Here is a 20,912-nt window from a genome sequence, read left to right on the forward strand (position 1 = left end):
GGTCACCCAGCTGTCTTCATGTGCAGGAGTGGGGAAATAAATCCAGTTCACCAGATTAGCCTCCGCTGCTCATGTGGAGGAGTGGGGAATCAAACCCGGTTCTCCAGATCAGAGTCCACCGCTCCAACCACTGCACCACGCTGGCTTAGATTTTTTTGTAGTATGCTTGCTTTTCAGCCCTATGGTGATTTGTTTGTTTGTTTGGTATACGACTTACCTTTTCGCACAAGTCACCCAAGGCAGATGCCAAAACTCGATATGCAGATGTTTTTCCACCAAAGGGCTCTCCCACGATCATAAAGCCGTGCCGCACAATCATCATCTCAAATATCTGCAGGATTTTCTCAGCAAAGAAATCAGTCATTTGCAAATTCATAGACTTGCAGTATATCTTGATAGATGCCAGAATGTCATTGTAATCTGGTTTCGGCAGCTTCACGCCAGGAAACAAATCGGAAGTAATGCCCTGCCAAAGAAGAAATTACAAGATATTTTACGATAACTTGAAAGGGGGTATGCCTGCATCCCACTCTGTAGATATGAAAAAATAAACAGTGTTCCTCGTCCAGCAGGATAATCATATGGCAGTCAAAAGCATCATTTTCAGACAGGAAAATTAATTTTAAAAAGAAGCAGCAATTGGCCTGAACACGCGATTGTAAGACGCTGAACCAAAATATGCACGAACCGTGCAGACCTGAAGGGGGGAGCCAAACGGCCATAGGAGCTGGTGTGACTTCTACGCCAGTGTCTATGCCACTTGCAGCGTGCAAACTGGCACGGACGCTGGTGCAGGGTGACTTATGCCCCTGCCCCTAGATTGCGGCGGCAACACAGCTCTTGGAGGCCAGAGTGGCCTCCCTCCGGCATTCCCCTGGTGTATCTCCCCACGGTCCTTGGAGGCGTTCCCGGGTGCGGAGCTGCCTTTAGGCAACTTCCTAATCTCTTTTGCCCCGGAAACGCCACTCCATGCTGCAGCCACTCCACGCTGCAGTGGGGCTACGCCGGCAAAACAGCTGGAGTAGACTCGTTAAAATCTATACAGCACTTTTTTGTGGGGGCTTTTTAATTTTACGTGTGTTTATTTTTATTTTTTCCAGCCGGGAAGCCTCTGTGGAGGCGTCGCAGCTGCTCCACTCCTGGCCGCTGCCTGCCGCCTCCCTTCAGGAATGGGCTGGAAGGATATCAACATGCTCATCATTTAGCACACGCCGTCTGCCAAACCATCGTCTTAAAGATGAAGTTCATGCACGTCGTTTTCAATGTTGGGTTGGCAGGCGCAGTCTACCCTTAAGACAGCAGCTGAAACATAACAGCTCTGCTATCAATGCCTGTTCACCTGCACTGACATGCAGATCTGGCCCTACAGATGAGAAATGAATTTCATGCAGGTGTGTGCGTGCCTTGGTGGTTGCCAGGTTCTCCCAGGACACTAGCGGGGGATGGAGGGTAGGATGGAGTGGAACTCCCTGCCCCAGGATGTAGTGATGGCTACCAGCTTGGAAGGCTTTAAGAGGGGAGTGGACATATTCATGGAGGAGAGGGGTATTCATGGCTACTAGTTAAAATGGATACTAGTCATGATGCACACCTGTTCTCTCCAGGATCAGAGGAGCAGGCCTGTTATATTAGGTGCTCTGGCAGGATAAATGTTGCTGCAGTTGTCTTGTGTGGGAGCTTCCTAGAGGCACCTGGTTGGCCACTGTGTGAACAGACTGCTGGACTTGATGGGCCTTGGTCTGATCCAGAGGGCTTTTCTTATGTTCTTATGATTGCCAGATACAAATTGGGAAACTCCTGGAGATTTGAGGATAGAGCCTAGAGAGGACAGAGACCTCAGTGGGGGACAACGCCTCAGAGTCCACCCTCCAAAGCATCCATTTTCTCCAGAGGTGCTGACCTTGGTCGTCTGGAAATGAGCTGTAATTCTGGGTAGGGTTGCCAGGTCCCCCCTGGCCACCAGTGGGGGGTGGGAGGCATAGAGTTGTCAGCTCTAGGCTGGGAAATCGCTGGAGATTTGGGTGTGGATCCTGGGGAGGACAGGGACCTCAGTGAGGTACAACGCCACAGAGTCCCCCCTCCAAAGCATCCATTTTCTCCAGGGGAACTGATCTTTGTAGTCTGGATATGAGTTGTAATTCCAGGGGATCCCCAGCCCCACCTGGAGGCTGGCAGCCCGACTAGGTGAGCAAAGGCTGCAGTGGAAGGGGTTATGGCTTAGTGGTAGAGCATCTGCTTGGCATGCAGAAGGTCCCAGGTTCAATCCCAGGTATCCAATTGGTGACCCGTGACACCTGTGACTTGGCACCCATGGCATGACTCACGTCACACATAACGTACATTTGGGCCCTGAGTCTCCAGTGTTCATAGATCATCTACAACCACAAAAACATAGAGTTCTGCAACATCTCAAAGGTGAACAGATTTACTGTGCATAGAGCCCACTTCATCAGATGCATGAAGTCATAAGACCATCAGAAAAGCCCTGCTGGATCAGACCAAGGCCCATCAAGTCTAGCAATCTGTTCACACAGTGGCTAACCAAGTGTCTCTAGGAAGCCCACAAACAAGACGACTGTAGCAGCACCATCCTGCTTGTGTTCCACAGCACCTCATATGATAGGCATGCTCCTCTGATCTTGGAGAGAAGAGGTATGCATCATGACTAGTATCCATTTTGACAAGCAGCCATGGATAGCCCTGTCCTCCATGTAGTCTCATGTCTACAAAAGCGGATGTTTTTTCAAGGCACGGTTGGACTTTTTTGGGTTTCGCTGCATTGAAATCAGCATAGCGACTCCACCGGAATCTGCATCTGTGATACTAGAAAGTCCCGTAACAGGGCACCTTCTCAGGAACCTTCAGAGCCTTGTTAGTATGCAGATTAACTCTATTAATCCCTTATCTCTAAGAGCCCCGTTATACTGATGTTCCTTACCTCAAAAAGTGGTAGATCGTGGGATAAGAATTTAGGCAAATTTACATCTATAATGGACCTAAGCAGTAAAATTTCTTCGTTTTCTGAGGGATATTTCAGCTGCAAAAAAAAAGATGGAATGGGTTTTAGGTTTATGAATGTGTTTCAGATCGTAAAATAAACTGCTAATATTTTCCATACTCCCACTGCTTCCTTTGTATGTTTCTGCACTGTGCCTTCGGGTTAATGGTGAGTGTTCCAGATGAAGGTTGTTATAAATGTTCAGGAAGTCTCCATAACATAAACTCTGATGTTATGACAGGGCCAGTCAAGGCACATATTTTAAAAGCAAAGGGAAGTGTTATCATCTGGCTTTAACCCCTTTATTGCCGGGAAAAAGGGGAACTCTGCATGCTTTTTCGGACTCTGGGGTGATATGTTTATCTGGGTAGGAGAAGCAGGGTAAAGTGATCTATGTCAGCTGTTGTGCTGGAAGAGTAATGCCTCTCCTTGTCTAAAAGTATCCTGATCAGCTTCCTTTTTTTCCCCTCCGGCAGTTCTTCCTTCCCATCTTTGTTCTTTCTGAAGGTTTATGCCTCAGGACAGTGGTCGGCAAACTGCGGCTCGAAAGCCGCATGTGGCTCTTTGGGCCCTTGAGTGCGGCTCCCGAGGTTGCAATCAAGAAAACCGCCGGCGTGCTGAGTCAGCGCGGTGCAACCCCAACCCTCCAGAGGCTCCGAAAGGGGCTCCCCAAAGGGCTTAAGCCAACTACAAATCCTAGCTAGCAGCCTCCCCCGCGCATGCGCCCTCCCACCACGCCAGAGCCGGCGCATGCATGGCGCCTGCTCGGCCTGGTCCTCTGAGCAAGGCGGGTGGCGATTGGCCACGGAGGGGAGGCCGAGTCGTGTGAGACGCAGTGACGGAAGGCGCGGGGGGCAATTGCTCTATCAATCTCCCCAAAACTCTGTGGAAACCATAGATTTGGGGGGGGAGTGCTAGAGCATCCCCCCGATGCAAAGCTGCCGCTTTGGCATCACACAGGAAATGACATCATCACGCACGGGCAGTGGTTGCAGCCCTCTGTACCCACCTCCCAGCATCTCCCGCTGGTTGCCAGGATGAACCTGGCAATCCTACTGTCATATGAACAACAGAAGAGCCCTGCTGGATCAGACCAGTGGTCCACCCAGTTCAGCATCCTGTCTCACTCAGTGGCCAGCCCGCTACCATGGAGGTCCAACAACAGGAGGCTAATCAGATGATAATCAGACCAGTAGGAATCGCTTTCTACCTTTAGGTTACCCGCAGCAGTCAGCACCGACTTCACCGCCCTCATCCCGTAATCGTAGTGGTGCTGGGAAGACAGCTGCTCTGAGCACAGGCGGTAGGTAGCCACGATCTTCACCGACAGGGGCCGGGCGGTAACGAACCCGCAGGAGTACAGGACGATCTCTGCGATCATGGCGTAATCAGGGACCATCATCGCCACTGTCCGAAACAGGGCCTGTGAAGCAAGCATTGGGAGACGCCGTAGCTTCTCCATAGCTTCAGCATAGAACCATAGAATCATAGAGTTGGAAGGGACCACCAGGGTCATCTAGTCCAACCCCCTGCACAATGCAGGAAATTCACTACTACCTCCACACACACACACACACACACACACACACACACACACACACACACACACACACAGTGACCCCTACTCCATGCCCAGAAGATGGCCAAGGTGCCCTCCCTCTCATGATCTGCCTAAGGTCATAGTATTTTAGAAGAGGAAGAGGAGGAGGAGGAGGAGGAGGAGGAAGAAGAAGAGTTGGTTTTTATACTCCGATTTTCTCTGTCTTTAAGGAGCCTCCAACCGGTTTACAATCACCTTCCCTTCCCCTCTCCACAACAGGTATCTTGTGAGGTAGGTGGGGCTGAGAGAGTTCAGAGAGAACTGTGACTGGCCAAAGATCACCCAGCAGGCTTCGTGTGGAGGAGTGGGGAAACCAACCTGGTTCACCAGATTAGAGCCCGCAACTCATATGGAGGAGTGGGCAATCGAACCAGGTTCTCCAGATTAGAGTCTGCAGCTCATGTGGAGGAGTGAGGAATCAAACCTGGTTCTCCAGATTAGAGTCCACCACTCATGTGGAGGAGGGGGAATCAAACCCGGTTCTCCAGATTAGAGTCCACCACTCATGTGGAGGAGTGGGGAATCAAACCCGGTTCTCCAGATTAGAGTCCACCACTCATGTGGAGGAGTGGGGAATCGAACCCGGTTCTCCAGATTAGAGTCCACCGCTCTTAACCACGCTGGCTAGGACGGAAGACGGCATGGCATGGCTCGATCTCATTAGATCTCAGAAGCTAAGCAGGGTCAGTACTTGGACTGGGAGACCACCAAGGAAGGCTCTGCAGAGAAAACCAAGGGCAAAGCACCTCGTTTTCAAATTTGATATAAAACAGATAAAAGGCAGGCAAAATGCGGGGAAACGCAGGGGGAGAGCGAGGCGACCTCTGACGGATGGAAATGGCATGCATGATCAGCACAAAGACCCGACGTTGTCGGAGGAGTGACAGCAAGGGAAACAGCCATGCATAAAAGACCTAAGACTACAAAAAAGTATACTGAGTTACTAGTCACAGTACCTTCAGATTGTCTGGAAGTTCTGAGCGCCCGGCATAGCCAGGGTTCATGGTTATAAAGACAGCACATGTCGGGTTAAGTTTCAGCTCAGTCCCTTCAAATACCAGGACGTCAGACCCGGAATTGATACCTACGGACCAAGGGGAATTGGTTTCATTTTTCTGATGATTGAAATATTGTTGTTTTATTTTAACCTAGTTTAGATGAATATACATATATATATATATTTACACACACACACACACACACACACAGGTATTACCTCTCTGGATGGTCAGAATTTGCTGTGCTACAACGGAAAGGACCTCTAAGTCAATTCTGTTAAATTCATCAAAGCAGGCCCAGGCTCCACAGGAAAGCAGGCCCTAGAAAGACACACACACACATACAAAAAACCCCTGCAAATATCAGTACAGTATTTTAAAATCTTTAGATTTGTAACCTGTCCTCTATCCTGGCCGATGTCAGGCTCAGAGCGGCTAACACCAGGTAAAAACAGTATACATAACAATAAAAATATACAAGGAAAGTCCAGTCCTAATTAAAACCACTAATCGTTATTGTCAATTTAAAAAAAAAAAAAAGAGCAGCAGGTTTGAAGGATAATATAATATTCATCAGTTTACTTAAACTCTACCCATTATTTATGTTATTCAGTAGTTTGCCCACCTTTTCCATTCGAAAATGCTTGGCGGCTTACAACTAACCAGGCAAAACACGGAACATATTTGTAATCAATAAGACAGTATATAGTAACAAAATTAGGACCCTGGTGAAACAATCAAATCTTCTTAAAAGCCTTCCAGAAAGAATGAATTTTCAAAAAATACCAGGGCATAACACACTTCCTGAAAGAGCTAGATTTGAGTCCAGGAGTACTTCAGAGACCAACACGACTTTTTGGGGTAGAAGAGGCAAAATGCTCCTGGACTCAAATCTAGCTCTGACTCTCAAACGCTTCTACACTGGAGGTCTAGACTCGAATCTAGCTTTTTGACTATTTCTTCACACAACGCATAGTTCAATTGTGGAACTCCCTGCCTCAGGATGTGGTGATGGCTGCCTTGGAAACCTTTAAGAGGGGAGGAGACGGGTAATCATGGCTACTAGTTAAAATGGATACTAGTCACGATGCACACCTATTCTCTCCAGGATCAGAGGAGCATGTCTATTATATGAGGTGCTGTGGAAGACAGCCAGGACAATGCTGCTGCAGTCGTCTTGTTTGTGTGCTTCCTACAGGCCCCTGTTTAGCCACTGTGTGAACAGACTGCTGGACTTGATGGGCCTTGGTCTGATCCAGCATGGCCTTTCTTATGTTCTTATGAGCAACATGGCTACCCTCTGAAATTATCTCCTGAAAGCGAGTTCCACAAACCTCCTTTCTCTTGTCAAACCTGGGATGATTTCATTTACAGTAATGTGTGTGTGTGCGTGTGTGTGTGTGTGTGTGTGTGTGTACATGTGTAAAGTGCTGTTAAATTGCAGCTGACCTATGGTAACCCCAGTAGGGTTTTCAAGGCAAGAGACTAACAGAGGTGGTTTGCCATGGCCTTTCTCTGCATAACAACCCTGGAATTTCTTGGTGGTCTCCCATCCAAGTACGAACCAGGGCCAACCCTGCTTAGCTTCTGAGATCTGATGAGATCAGGCTAGCCTGGGCCATCCAGATCAGGGCAACTACGGTAATAGTTAGAACTAATTCAGAAAAAAACTCACGTAGACTTCACTTCTTCTTAGAGCACATTTAGATGGCAAGATGTGTTCCAGTGACAGTCATGCATACCTTAAAGAATTTCCCTAGAGCCAGATAATCCAGACCATCTGAACAGTTGAAAACCACACACTGCTTGGCGACCGCTTTCGCCAAGTCCTTTGTCGTTTCAGTTTTCCCAGTTCCAGCAGGGCCTTCTGGGGCGCCCCCAAGATGCAAGTGGAGAGCACCGAACAGAGTTCTGAAAGGAAAGGGGGGAAAAGTTGGGGGGAAAACCCACCATGGCTTCTTGAAAATAAAGGATCATCTAGCTAAGTGATTCCCCACTCCTCCACATGAGGGGCTGAGGTTAATCTGGTGAACTAGATTTGTTTCCCCACTCCTACACACGAAGCCAGCTGGGTGACCTTGGGCTAGTCACAGTTCTGTTAGAGCTCTCTCAGCCCCACCTACCTCACAGGGTGTCTGTTGTGGGGAGGGGAAGGGAAGGTGATTGGAAGCCGGTTTGATTCTGCCTTAAGTGGTAGAGAAAGTTGGCATATAAAAGCCAACTCTTCTTCTTCTTCCTTCTTCCTTTTTCTTCCTTCTTCTTCTTCCTTCTTCTTCTTCGTGGTTCTTCTTCTACTTCGTGGTTCTTCTTCTACTTCATGGTTCTTCTTCTTCTTCGTGGTTCTTCTTCTTCATGGTTCTGTTTTTGTCTGACCTGGTCCTATATATTGTGCTGGCACCTCAGCCTGCAAGTCCAGAATGACAGCGCTGAGGTAACACTGGCGCCGCACAAAGCACAAATAACCAACTGGGGCTTCCCTCAGGAATATGCAAACCCACAGCCCAGCACTCATGTTTTCTTTTAGAGGAGAGAGGCTGTGGCTCATTGGTAGAGCATCTGCTTGGCATGCAGAAGGTCCCAGTCCTCCCCTTTGTCTACTACACCACACCACAAACAAGTGTTTCCCAAAATATATTGGGATTCTGAGAACTCTGGAATGACAAATTAAGTCACTAATTTTTCAGCGAAAATAAACATATATCTGTCCATGTCAATTTAAATTTTAATATATCTATTCTAGAAGAAAAAGAAGAGTTGGTTTTTATGCCCCGCCTTTCTCTAGCTTTAAGAAGTCTCAAACTGGCTTACAATTGCCTTTCTTCCCCCCCCCCCACACACACACAACAGACACCTTGTGAGGTAGGTGGGGCTGAGAGAGTTCGGAGAGAACTGTGACTGGCCCACGGTCACCCAGCAGGCATCATGTAGAGGAGAGGGAAATCAAACCTGGTTCTCCAGATTAGAGTCTGCCAGTCACATGGAAGAGTGGGGAAACCAACCCAGTTCAACAGATTAGAATCCACCACTCATGGGAGGAGTGGGGAATCAAACCCGGTTCTCCAGATTAGAGTCCGCCATTCCTAACCACTACACAATGCTGCATGTTCTAAGGAGGACATGCAAATATCGTAATAAGAGAAAACAATAAGGAAGTTGAACTGTTTTTTTTTTCTATTATGGCAGCCCTCAGCCTGATGATGTAATTGCATTATCCCTACTAGAGAAACATTTTTTGTAACACTCTCAGATTTACCTGTAGCATCTGTCAGTGAGTGGAGTAATAACTAGCCTAGGGGTATTGCCAAGATATTCATATCCGTATCTTAAACCAGCATTGATCATCTTTGTCTGGAGATGTTGTTCCTATGCAAAAATACAAAATGTACTGTACAGAAAACAGAAGAAATAAGCAGTCTTACAGTTAGCCATTTAAGCCCTAGAACCAAAGGTTTCAGCAGAGTTCGTGATTATGCTCCCCTGGCACCAGTTACATTCTTCAAGCCGCCTCCTTCTTAAAGTACCTTCCCTTATGAGTCTACAGCAAGATTATGGGACTTTTCCATGATGGGGAGGGGCCTTGGCTCAAGGGTAGAGCTCTTTCAGCCCCACCTACCTCACAGGGAGTTTGTTGTGGGGAGGAGAAGGGAAGGTGATTGTAAGCAGGTTTGATCCTTCCTTAAGTGGTAGAGAAAGTCAGCACATAAAAACCAACTCTTCTTCTTCCATTGTAACTTATGTCCTTGCAATTTGGTTGCTGCATTCTTCGCCACCTTGACCCGAAGGGGATAAGGTGGAACAGGAATGTTCAAAGAAGTAAATCAGATTATGAATCAAAACAGACCTTTGTATTATGTGTGTGTGTGAATGCCCGTGCATATGTAACTGGACCATTCAAGACCTGAGATCAGGATGTTCCTAAAGCAAAAGCATCTGTAGGAAGAGGATCATAGTGCGGGGGGATGTTAGCCCTTTCTGTCGGCACCATTTTCCTAATTTAAACCCTAACTCCCACTCTGAAATTGCAGAGGAAGGTAATAAGGGAGTTTCCTGATCCACATTCTCCTGCATCTACTTGCACCTGCCAGTGATGCTTTACTTCTGGTTTCCAGAAGAAGAAGGGTTGGTTTTTATACCATTTTTCTCTATTGAAAGGAGTCTCAAAGGGGCTTACAATCACCTTCCCTTCCTCTTCCCACAACTATGGAATCTGCTACGCATCTAAACCAACAAACTAACACTACCATCCCCATTTTTAAAAAGCACCTAAAACTACCCTTTAACATCAAACAATCTCAAAGACTTGTATCGGCACATTTTTTTCCCTCCAGCAGTCAGCGTACCGTCGTGACTTCATCGCACGCTAAACCAAATCATCAACAAATAATAAGCAGATCAACCAGCGATTTAGAAAATATTTTGACATCTCTTGTGAAGAAGAATACAACGGTTTCTATAGTCTGCAAACAGGTAGACATTCAGAGCAATCTGCCTAATTGCCACCATAATACAGTCTTAATGACAGAACATACGGTGCAGATCAAAGAGGTGTTTTCAATACACATCCGGCCTAGCTTCACCCAGCTCATACTGTGGATGCTGACAAATGTCAGCTAAAGGCAACTCAGCTGAAAAATGTACGATTGCTTTTAAGAAAAAGAAATCAGGACTTCTCCAGCAGCACGGGGGAGACTCAGCTAAGGCCTCTGACAGGACAAGTTTTATCTGCGAGCCTCTTGCCATCTCAGCAACTGTGCAGGGAATAGTTGGGGAAGTAAAACTCCTTCTAATTACGAAAAGTATTATGTATGGCTGTTGAGGACTTACTTCACAGTCCACAGAATGATTGGCAAGATACCTTTGGTCATCAGCAAAAAAAAAAAAAAAAGATCACGTTAGCATATCTTTCCCCGTGTCAGCAAGCGACCTCAAATTGAAAAGCAGCAAACGGAAATTACCTCCTAATAGGATTCGAGGGCATCGCTTACCTCCCAGTAGTATCTAAGCTGGCTTAACCATTCAAAGTCATTTTCGTCGTTGACACACTTGGCCACGAGGGACGCAAGAACGTCCCTCGCGTGAACATCCAGGACGACGAGGGCACCGAGAGTCGTTCGGTTCTGCTTGGACAACTTTCCCCGCACTAAAGTGACGATTCCATCGATCTGGTCATTGCACTGGTCCAAGTAATTCTCCAGCGCCTGGGAGAGGACGAAAACAGGCTATAGCTTCCTTGAACCACAAGGAAAGGCAGGGTATAAATGTTTAAATAAATTTATTAATACATAAACAGGGGGAGAACTGGCAACCCTGAGGATAGTACAGAAAACCACCTGAGATGACATAGGATGACATGGCAGTGTGGGTTCTCCGTTTCAGCAATCACAGTTTGTTGCTTAAACTACTTCCTTATATGTATATGCGCTGCCTGTGCCCAAATCACCAAGTTTCCACCACTGCTTCTGATTCCCTGTAGAAACTGGTTATGCAGAAATCAATCAGAAGCTTTTAAGACTCCTCTAGCATAAACTGCAAAGTTTGCAAACTTGCTGTTTAATCGGTGTTGAGGTGCAGCGGCATGCCAATCCGAAAGGGTTAGCATAAACGAAAGAAAAATGCATCTACTGCCAGCTTGGCAGCCATGTGGCTTGATCGCTAAAGGCTAGAATATATAAACACCCTTGTCTCAGGGTACTTATAGATATATCAACATATGAACATGCAACATTGGAGGGAAGTCAGCCACTCATCTAATCCATTGCTTCCCAAACAGCCTGTTCCTGAGGGGGAGGGGGTGGATCCACGGTAGCAGGGAGCTGCGCAACCAAGCCGCCTCCTCAGAGTTTTCCTGGCCGCCACAGGGAATCAAAACAGCCTTTTTAAAAATAAAAAAGGCAAAAGGGGGGAAATGCCCCCATTGAAAACAGTGGGGCAGTGACACCAAAAACAGTGTCGTAGCCCCGCAGCAGCACTGAGGGGCGTTCCAGGGTTGGAAGGGGTTAGGACGCTGACTAAGGTCAGCTCCACCCCTGTGAATGCCCTTCCACACACACCAGCGCCGCCATTCTCTTCCAGGATTTAGTTCCTGGAGATTGTGCCAGTGAGGGAGCCCCGTGCAGCTCCACAGAACCCAGGTACTGACGGGAATGCCCCATGTCAGCGTAAGTGCCCCTTATACTGTGATAAGTAGGCACACTGGTGCAGGGTCACACCACCTCCAAACAACTTTCGCCCTCCCCTCAGGAATGTGCTCAAAACGATTCAGACACCATCATGTTATGGTTTATCCAATGGCACAACCCTGTGTTTTGGAGGAAACTGTAATCATTGGTAGAGCCAGAGGGTCCGCATATGGTTGAAGGATACCTACCTGCTGGCCATTTCTAATAGCCACTTGCACTTCCGAAGTCCAGAAAGCCTGAGAGACACAAAGAACCGTTTGGCCAGGCCATTCCCTAACCCAGTTGATACGTTCGGTTTTCGGATAGGCATCTATCGCTTGACCAATCACCTGGAGAGGAGCCAATGAGAGATACACCAATGGGACAAATAAGCGAGGCCCAGATTCGTAGTCATAGCGGTGGTTATTCAACTGACATTCATGCTTAAAGCTATTTTTTAAAACTTAATTTTCCAGCAATTTCCATAATTTCAGAGCACAGTCTCAAGAGACCACCGAATAAAGGCATGCTGTGAGTAAAGAGAAAAGACAAAAAATATTTCTTGTGTAAAAACAGACAGGTAAGCCTTGTAAATCCAACACTGGACTGGTGAACTAGGCAAGCTTCAGCAGTGACCCTTTCCCACATGCGTTGGACAGGCTAATTAATTAATTTATTTATTTTATTCAATTTATACCCCACCCTTTCCCAACCAAGTCGGGCTCAGAGTTAGGGTTAGGTTAGCTTCCAACAGTTAGTATATATCAAAGCTTCTTAAACTGTGGGTCGCGACCCCATATGGGGTCGCATAACTGAATGTGGGGGGGTCATGAAAAATTTGATAATAGTAAATGGTAAAATTATATGTATACCAAAGAATTGTTTTAAAATATTTTTTTATGATTTATTATCAGTAAATGTTTTATTTGTATACCTATTTTATATGCCTATATACCCGGGGTCGCGTAAAAATTTCTCGGGCGAAAAGGGGTCGCGAGTGGAAAAAGTTTAAGAAGCCCTGGTATATATAATACAATACAATATAATTAAAAAGTAAGTTTAAATAATTACAAAAATGCCAAATTATGCTTCAGATGACTATCCAACAAGGAAAGCTGCTGATCAGCATAGAAATTTCTCGCACATTCCAAAATGAAAGGAACTCTTCACCATGCTGCTCAAGCAATAGATCCAGAATCGTGTATCTGTACCCATATCCCTATTACTATGCATGGATGTGAAAGCTGGACGTTGAAGAAAGCTGATAGGAAGAAAGTAGATTCCTTTGAAATGTGGTGTTGGAGGAGAGTGTTACGGATACCCTGGACTGCCAAAAGAGTCACTGGAAAAGAGTCATGGTAGGAAAAGTTGAGGGCAGCAGGAAAAGAGGAAGACCCAACAAGAGATGGATTGACTCTATAAAGGAAGCCACAGCCCTCAATTTGCAAGATCTGAGCAAGGCTGTCAAAGATAGGGCACTTTGGAGGACTTTGATTCATAGGGTCACCATGAGTCGGAAGCAACTTGACGGCACTTATCACATATCACTCATATGCATATAACAGATTTCATATTGATCTGCTTGAAAAGACAGGGAGGATATTTGAGATGGCAAAGTCAAGGATTGGCCCTTCACTAAAACTAAGAACCTAGTATCGTCCTTGCAAAGCAGATGCAGCTAACTGTTGACGTGTTAAGTCAGGGGTGGGGAACCTTTTTCCTGCCAAGGGCCATTTGGATATTTATAACATCATTCACGGGCCATACAAAATTATTGACTTAAAAATTAGCCAACCAAGCACCAAGCAGGCAGCTGCCCCAGATGAAACCCCCTGGGCACGGGCAAGCAGGCAGGCATCCAATCGGTGGTGCACTCGCCCACCAGGTGGCACAGGATGGTCCGTTGCACCAGCCAGGCATAGCCGTCAGCCGCACGCCACAGTTGCTCCTGCTCTGCATTGTCTGCAGGGATGAAATGAGGACACATTGGCTAAGAACTCACCCCCCACGCATTCTGGCCCTGCCCCCTTTAACCCCTCCATTGTCGCCACTTCCGCCCCCAGCCCTCTTGTAGTACAGAGGGAATACATTTCTCTACAGCCCGGGTGGGAAAGGATTAACACAGTTTCTTGGGAGGTCCTAGCAGCTCCAAAGCTAAGGACTCTTCTGCAAGGGGGGGAAGGTTCCTTTTCTCGGCAAAACAAACTCACATCCACCTTCAATAGAGGCTGTTCCTGTCAGCGGGAGGGGGCGGATCACCAGTCTTAGATCCTTCTGAGCTAGAGTTCTGCCCAGACCCACAAAGGGCCAGACCAAATAATTTCGCAGGCCTTAAACGGCCCCCGGGCCTAACGTTCCCCACCCCTGTATTAAGTGAAGGCACACAGATGTGTTTATGCACAGATACATATTCACACTCACCTCCCACAAATGCCTGGAGATTTGAGGCAGCCTGTTCGTGAGGGCAAGAGCACTAGATGATTGACAATCATCACAATCAGCGGCAAAGAGAAATTGGCTTTTCGCCGGTTCACCCTGAAGCTGTCCAGAAACATACACACACACACAAAACCCCTCCCAATTTCACCCCAGGATAGAAAATGATCAACAGAAATTTATATAGGCGAACGCCACCAGCAACAGAATCCCAACAGCCTAACGACGAGCCGAATCGCGGCCGTCATGAGGTTCTCCTGCACAGTGGCTCTCCTGCGCTGCACCCCCAGTTGCTTTCTGGACTCGAGCTAGTCTGAAAGACAGCCTGTCACGTGGCGCAGGATGTGGACGAGGAGTGAACAGGGTAAGCAGCCGAGGGACTGATGGACATGACTGGCTTCTGGACTTTGCTAAGCCAGACTGCAAGTTGTTTTTAAAACTGGCAAAAAGAAAAGTGTGATGCAGCGCAAGAAAGCGGTTGTCCAGAGCAACCTGCGGCAGTTGCAATCTTCCGGGCTCTTGGCATGGTTGGCCATAGCATGATGCCATAGAATAGGGGCGTCAAACTCGATTGTTTCGAGGGCCGGATATGACAAAAATGTCACTTGGTTGGGCCGGGCCATGCCTCACCAGCCCAGATTGAGACTGGAGGGGGTGGCTGCCTCAGCTGGCTCGCAGGCCAGATAAAAGCTCTCAAGGGGCCAGATTAGGGTCGCCAGGTCCCTCTTCGCCACCGGCAGGAGGTTCTTGGGGCAGAGCCTGAGGAAGGCAGGGTTTGGGGAGGAGAGGGACTTCAAAGCCATAGAGTCCAATTGCCAAAGCAGCCATTTTCTAGCAACACACCAATTGACTAGACAAGCTAAAATGACTAAACTGAGCCACAACATAAAACAACTAAAAGAAGGCTATCGAATTTTGGTCACATTATGGAAAAGACAATAATGTTAGCAAATGTTGAAGGTAGCAGGAAAAGAGGAAGACCCAGCATGAGATGGGTTAACTCAATCAAGGAAGCCATGGCCCTCAATTTGCAAGACCTGAGCACAGTGGCGGATCTGCTATAAAACCGATGAAGCTTAAGCTTCAGGGCCCCTAATCTCGGAGGAGCCCTGAAGCAACTTTTTTTTTATTGAGAGAATTTTTCAACAAAATCAGTGGAGTTTTTGTGTTTGTTATTAAAATAAGGCTATTTTAGTGATAGAATCTTACTTACTTTAATTATCTTGTTCATATGGCCAATTCGGCCCTGAACAATTAGTGACAGAATCATAAGCCAAAGGGTCAAAGTACTTAATATTGACCTTAGAATACTGTCTAATACCCATTTCATCTGGTCTCAAAATGTCCCTGTAATTGGTCAAATCTCAAAATTTTCTCAGGGACTTGCAGCACCTGAACCCGCAGCTGTATGGGCTCGCTGAGCTCGCCAGAATCTATTCATAGCCTACATATTGGCAACTGGATCATCTTAGGCTAGAGCCAATCGGAACCATGAAAAGACATCTGAATTCTCAATTCAGGCTGCAGTCGTCTGACCTCCCTGTTCTCCACCCTTTGGGCCTCAAGGTCGTTGCAAGGGCAGCAAGGCCCTTTGGACCTTGTTGGATGTTCCCCTATTGTTGCTGGTTGCAAAGGGGCCCTCATAACAGTTCAAGCTTCAGGGTCCCAAAAATTTAGTTCCACCACTGCCTGAGCACGGCTGTTAACGATAGGATGTTTTGGAGGTCATTAATTCATTGGGTTGCCAAAGGTTGGAAGCGACTTGATGGCACTTAACACACACTAGTTCCAAGGGCTGGAAATTCAGAGGGTTTACAGTGCTACCTCAGCTGAGTTACCCTCTTCTCGGTCCATTTGAAGTGTAATTCTGCTTAAGAATTCCTTGCAAGTCCTCTTGACTCGAAAAGAGCAAATCAACCCCCCGCCCCCAGTGTGCAGGAAGAGTTGTTTGTAAGCCTGGTCTTGCCTTGATTGACAAAAAAAGGAACTAATCACACGCTTAAAGACTAGCACATTCAAGGAGGCTTTTCAATCTCGGCACAAACAAAGCAAAGCAATTTAGGCAAAATTACAATAGGAAAGAAGAATAAAGAAAGGATGTGATTAATACGGGGGGGGGAGTCCAAACCAATAAATGAAGTGAGTTCAGATAAAAAAATAGATTCCAAAAGAAAACGGCCAATTTTCTATTTTTGTCAGCCTGCATTCATAGTGTGACAAGCTGTCAGCAAGCTCCGCCAAAACGTGCTTTTCATTTGCTCTCTCTTTCTGCAGCTCAAACAGAACATCTTCAGCAACAGCAGCATTCGCTCATTGTTAACTAATTCATGGGAGATGCTACCACACTGTAATTTTGGCAAATTGAGTCATGACCATTGCATTTTGATTATTGCAGACACGGGAGATGCATTTATTCGAGCCGGAGACCTTCCCTTCCAGTTCGAGCAAATTTAGCAAAATATACACTTCACATTGACTAGTTCTGCAGTAAGGCGTGAGGTCTCTGCTCACTGAGCGACGGGTCATAGAAGAAGAAGAAGCAGAAGCAGAAGGAGGAAGAGGAGGAGGAGAAGAAGAGTTGGTTTTTATATGAAGACTTTCTCTACCACTTAAGGAAGCCAGTGGGGTTGCCTGCACACGATGATGTCACTTCAGGTTTACCACTGGAAGCACTGCATCGCCTCAGCTGCTTTAGCATTCAAACCCCCAAAATTTGCTAAATGAGGGCTAAATCGGCCACGGAAGTAAACCCGGAAGTGATGTCATGGCGAGTGCGCAGCTGCCCCAGCCCCACCCCCTAAAACCTCCCACCGATCGAGAGAGGGGACCTGGCAACCCTACTTCAAATCGTGGAAGCCAAACGTCATCTCAAAGATTTTTTTTTTTAAACCACATTCAGTTGTTTTGGTTTTTAATTAGACACCCCTTAAGGAAACAAAATCAAAACAAACGTTTATTACCTTGCGGATGGAACTGATCATGGCTGTTTCCAATTCCACTAACCATTTTTCCACCTGACCTCTAGCTTTAGAGGTCGATATTGTGGTTATGAGCTCCACGACTTCTCCTTCGCTGCTCTTCATGTGGGTAATGTCCAAGACATCCGTAAACTCGACACTCGCGATTCCTTCAAAGCACTTTTTCAAGTGCGGCTTTACCCTGCAGGAACAAGAGAGAGAGAGAAATCGAGGTTTGCATAAGGAAGCAAAATCCAAATTTATTTAATACAGACCAAGACCAATAAAAATAGAATCAATACAATAATTCAAACTTTCAGAATATCAATTCACTCATGGGGGGGGGACCATTTAAAATTGTAGAATCACAGAATTATATAGTATCTTATAAAACTTATAGCTAAAAAGCCTATGTATACCTTACCCAAGTTTCCTAATCTTATAGGCTATCCATCCAAATCCGGTGATCTTAAAAGTGATCTCTTGATTCTTATCTGCTAGCATTACTAAGAGGAGAGTCCTTCTATTTTTACCGGGATGGCGGGAAATTATGGGGGTAATCAGAGTTTCCTTAATATGACCATAGATCTTACAATCAAAAAATATATGCTGTAGGGTCTCGATATTTCCACCTCCACATAAGCATGCACTTTCTGTAGATGGTAATCCTCTATATCTACCCTCAAGAATCGCTTAGGGCAGCATATACATAAGGCAGCAAGCTACGATTCTCTCAAGCAGCAGCTGATTTAGATACAGGTTGAGTATCCCTCCTCCAGACTGCTTGCGACCAGAAGTGGTCCGTATTTCGGATCTTTCCGTTTACTGGTATATTTTAGAATTTTTTACATATACATTATGAGATACCTGGGGGATGGGACCCAAATTCATTTATGTTTTATATACACTTTATATGCATAGCTTGAATGTTATTTTAACAAATAATTTTAATAATTTTGTGTACATTGAACCATCAGAAAGCAAATGTTGTCACTATCTCACCAGAATACCTGTATCAGCTGTTAAACAAGAGCAACGACAAACAGCAAACAAACTAACAACGGCGGGCTTTCAGTCTCCACCTACAATGCAATGTACACCGTGTTTTACTTTTTTAGGTGGCAGCAAACACTGAAAGCAGACAGCTTTCTGCCTGCATGCCAGCAAGAAGGGTCCAGTTTTCGGATCAGTTCAGATATGGGATGTCTGGTTAAGGGATACTCTATCTGTATTACATGTTTCTTCTAGTAGCTCCTATCCTATCTCCCTGAGCCCGGGCGGGGGAGAGAGGGAGGGAGGGATGGAGGGAGGGAGGGGAATGGGGGTTGAATAGCCAAGCTCTGGTGCTTCACTTCCTATACTAAATGGGTTGCCAACCTCCAGGTACTAGCTGGAGATCTCCTGTTATTACAACTGATCTCCAGGGGATAGAAATCAGTTCCCATGGATAAAATGGCTGCTTTGACCATTGGATTCTATGGCCTTGAAGTCCTCCCTTCCCAACCCCCACCCTCCTCAGGTTCCACCCAAACAAAATCTCCAGTTGTTTCCCAATCCGGGGCTGGCAACTCTATAGACAAACCTTAGCATTTCCGCCATAGGAAACCAACACACATAATTGAAATGCATATAAATGTCACATGAAAACAGCTATATGTGCCTCTACCTTAAGGAAGCAATGCAGTTCATGGACTCTAGGAGAACAGGGACAGCTGGAACATTTGCTTTGTATGCAGATTTCCATCCCTGTTATCTTCATTTTAAAAAGATCTCTGGGAGCAGAGTCAGGAAAGACCCTTGCCCGAGATATTGGAGAGCTGACACTAGTCCAAGTAGGCAAGACTGGGCTAGACAGGCCAATAGTTTTACTCCGTGTAAGGCAGCTTTGTGTGTTCACTGGGTGGCTGTGGGCACAGCACCCTCTTTCCGCCTAACCTACCTCCCTGGAGCACCATTGTGATTCAAACGTGATATGCATTAATAGCTGAGCCCTCTCTCGAAGATAAAGGCATATACTGATTTATTTTTTCAAAGTACATTTTAAATGTATCTTCTGAGTCGCGATTTTAAAGGGTGGCTCAGAATAGGCCGATCTCATTAGATCTTGGAGGCTAAGGAGGCCCTGATTAGTGGTTGGATAGGAGACTACCAAGGAAGTCCCGGGTTGCTATTCAGAGGCAGGCAATGGCCAACCACCTCTGCCCTCACCAGGATGGTCCAGGCTAGCCCGATCCCATCAGATCTCAGAAGCTAAGCAGGGTCAGCCCTGGCTAGTATTTGGATGGGAGACCACCAAGGAATTCCTAGGTCACTATGCAGAGGCAGACAATGGCAAACCACCTCTGCTCCTCTCTTGCCTGGAATGACCTGGGATTGGGGTCACCATGAGTTGGGGAGCAGCTGTGACTCAGTGGAAGAGCATCTGCTTGGCATGCAGAAGGTCCCAGGTTCAATCCCCGGCATCTCCAGTTAAAGGGACTAGGCAAGTAGATGATGGGAAAAGACCTCTGCCTGAGACCCTGGAGAGCCGCTGCCGGTCAGCGTAGACAGTAGTGACTTTGATAGACCAAGGGTCTGATTCAGAAGGCAGTTTCATGTGTTCTGACTTGAGGGCACTTTCCATCAGCACCAAGAAAAGCACTCACACTCGCTCGCTCTCTACACAAAGATTGACCATTTGCAGTCAGAATTCACGTTTAGCTCCCTCCCCTGCACAAAAGTCACGGGTTCACTTATAATTTTCACACGCGTGAATCACTATACCGTGTCGGATCTTTGGTCTCCGAAAGAATCTCCAGGAGTTCATCATTGGATAAGAAGAAGAATCTGGGGAAGTAGAGGCGCTTTTTTTCTAAGTACTCATTCAATCCTTTAAGAATTAACTCCAGTAACTCATTACATTTCTTCAGCTTCTCCAGCATCTTGTCTATCATCACTACTGTAAGAACGTGACGGTCCTAGAAACAAAAAAAAATACAATTTTGCAATCTGGACGTTGGGTAAAGGAGTCTTTGCGGTTTAAGAAAATGTATGCTTGCACATTTTAAATAACAAAATCTCTCTGAATGTTCTCTGGAACACTCAGAATATGTCATGACAACATTTATACCCCTGTGATTTCCAACACGGTGTCCATGTTTTCCCCAGCTAAAGATGCCTATTTATTTGTTTGTTTGTTTGTTTCAGACATACTCCTCCCCTCCTCTGGCTCACAGGGCTCGGGGAGGCTCCCAACGTTCAATAAACAATCTATCAACAGAGATAAGATATAGTTACAAAATCTTAAAGCACAATCCCATAAAATAGTATCCTAGCTCAGGCATCAGGATAAAACATAATCATCTGGCACCCGACAACCAACATCCCAGACTGCTGTCAAAAAGAAGATGCTGCTGCTAATAAGTGGTAGAAAACTTGCCTCAACCATCCTCAATGGAACGCCTGGTGGAACAACTCCATCTGACATGCCCTACAGAACCTAGAAAGATCCAGCAGGGATCTCTTCCCTGGGTTTCCTCAGCAGACATTACCTTGTGTCTACAAGGAACACCCATTTGGAAACAGCTGCCTCCATCATAGGAAGAAGAAGAAGAGTTGGTTTTTATATGCCACTTAAGGGAGAATCAAACTGGCTTACAATCACCTTCCCTTCCCCTCCCCACCACAGACACCCTGTGAGGTAGGTGGGGCTGAGAGAGCTCTAAGAGAGCTGTGACTAGCCCAAGGTCATCCAGCTGGCTTCATGTGTAGGAAACAAATCCAGTT

The 20,912-nt window shown here is 46.4% G+C and overlaps 1 protein-coding gene across 1 annotated transcript in view; it reads right to left on the minus strand.

Moving 5' to 3' along the window:
* DNAH7 (dynein axonemal heavy chain 7) overlaps window positions 1-20,912 on the minus strand; it is a 132,973-nt gene that overhangs the window by 77,097 nt on the left and 34,964 nt on the right. The window contains exons 19-29 of the mRNA XM_056861236.1: window positions 19,911-20,104; window positions 17,151-17,349; window positions 11,964-12,104; window positions 10,582-10,794; window positions 8,850-8,959; window positions 7,339-7,507; window positions 5,815-5,917; window positions 5,555-5,682; window positions 4,209-4,421; window positions 2,939-3,037; window positions 218-466 (exon numbers count right to left, since the gene is read on the minus strand). Of these exons, the coding sequence (XP_056717214.1) occupies window positions 218-466; window positions 2,939-3,037; window positions 4,209-4,421; window positions 5,555-5,682; window positions 5,815-5,917; window positions 7,339-7,507; window positions 8,850-8,959; window positions 10,582-10,794; window positions 11,964-12,104; window positions 17,151-17,349; window positions 19,911-20,104 (1,818 nt within the window). The remainder of the gene's footprint in view (window positions 1-217; window positions 467-2,938; window positions 3,038-4,208; window positions 4,422-5,554; window positions 5,683-5,814; window positions 5,918-7,338; window positions 7,508-8,849; window positions 8,960-10,581; window positions 10,795-11,963; window positions 12,105-17,150; window positions 17,350-19,910; window positions 20,105-20,912) is intronic.

Source organism: Euleptes europaea, chromosome 15 (genome assembly GCF_029931775.1).
Source record: "Euleptes europaea isolate rEulEur1 chromosome 15, rEulEur1.hap1, whole genome shotgun sequence".
Lineage (NCBI taxonomy): Eukaryota > Metazoa > Chordata > Lepidosauria > Squamata > Sphaerodactylidae > Euleptes > Euleptes europaea.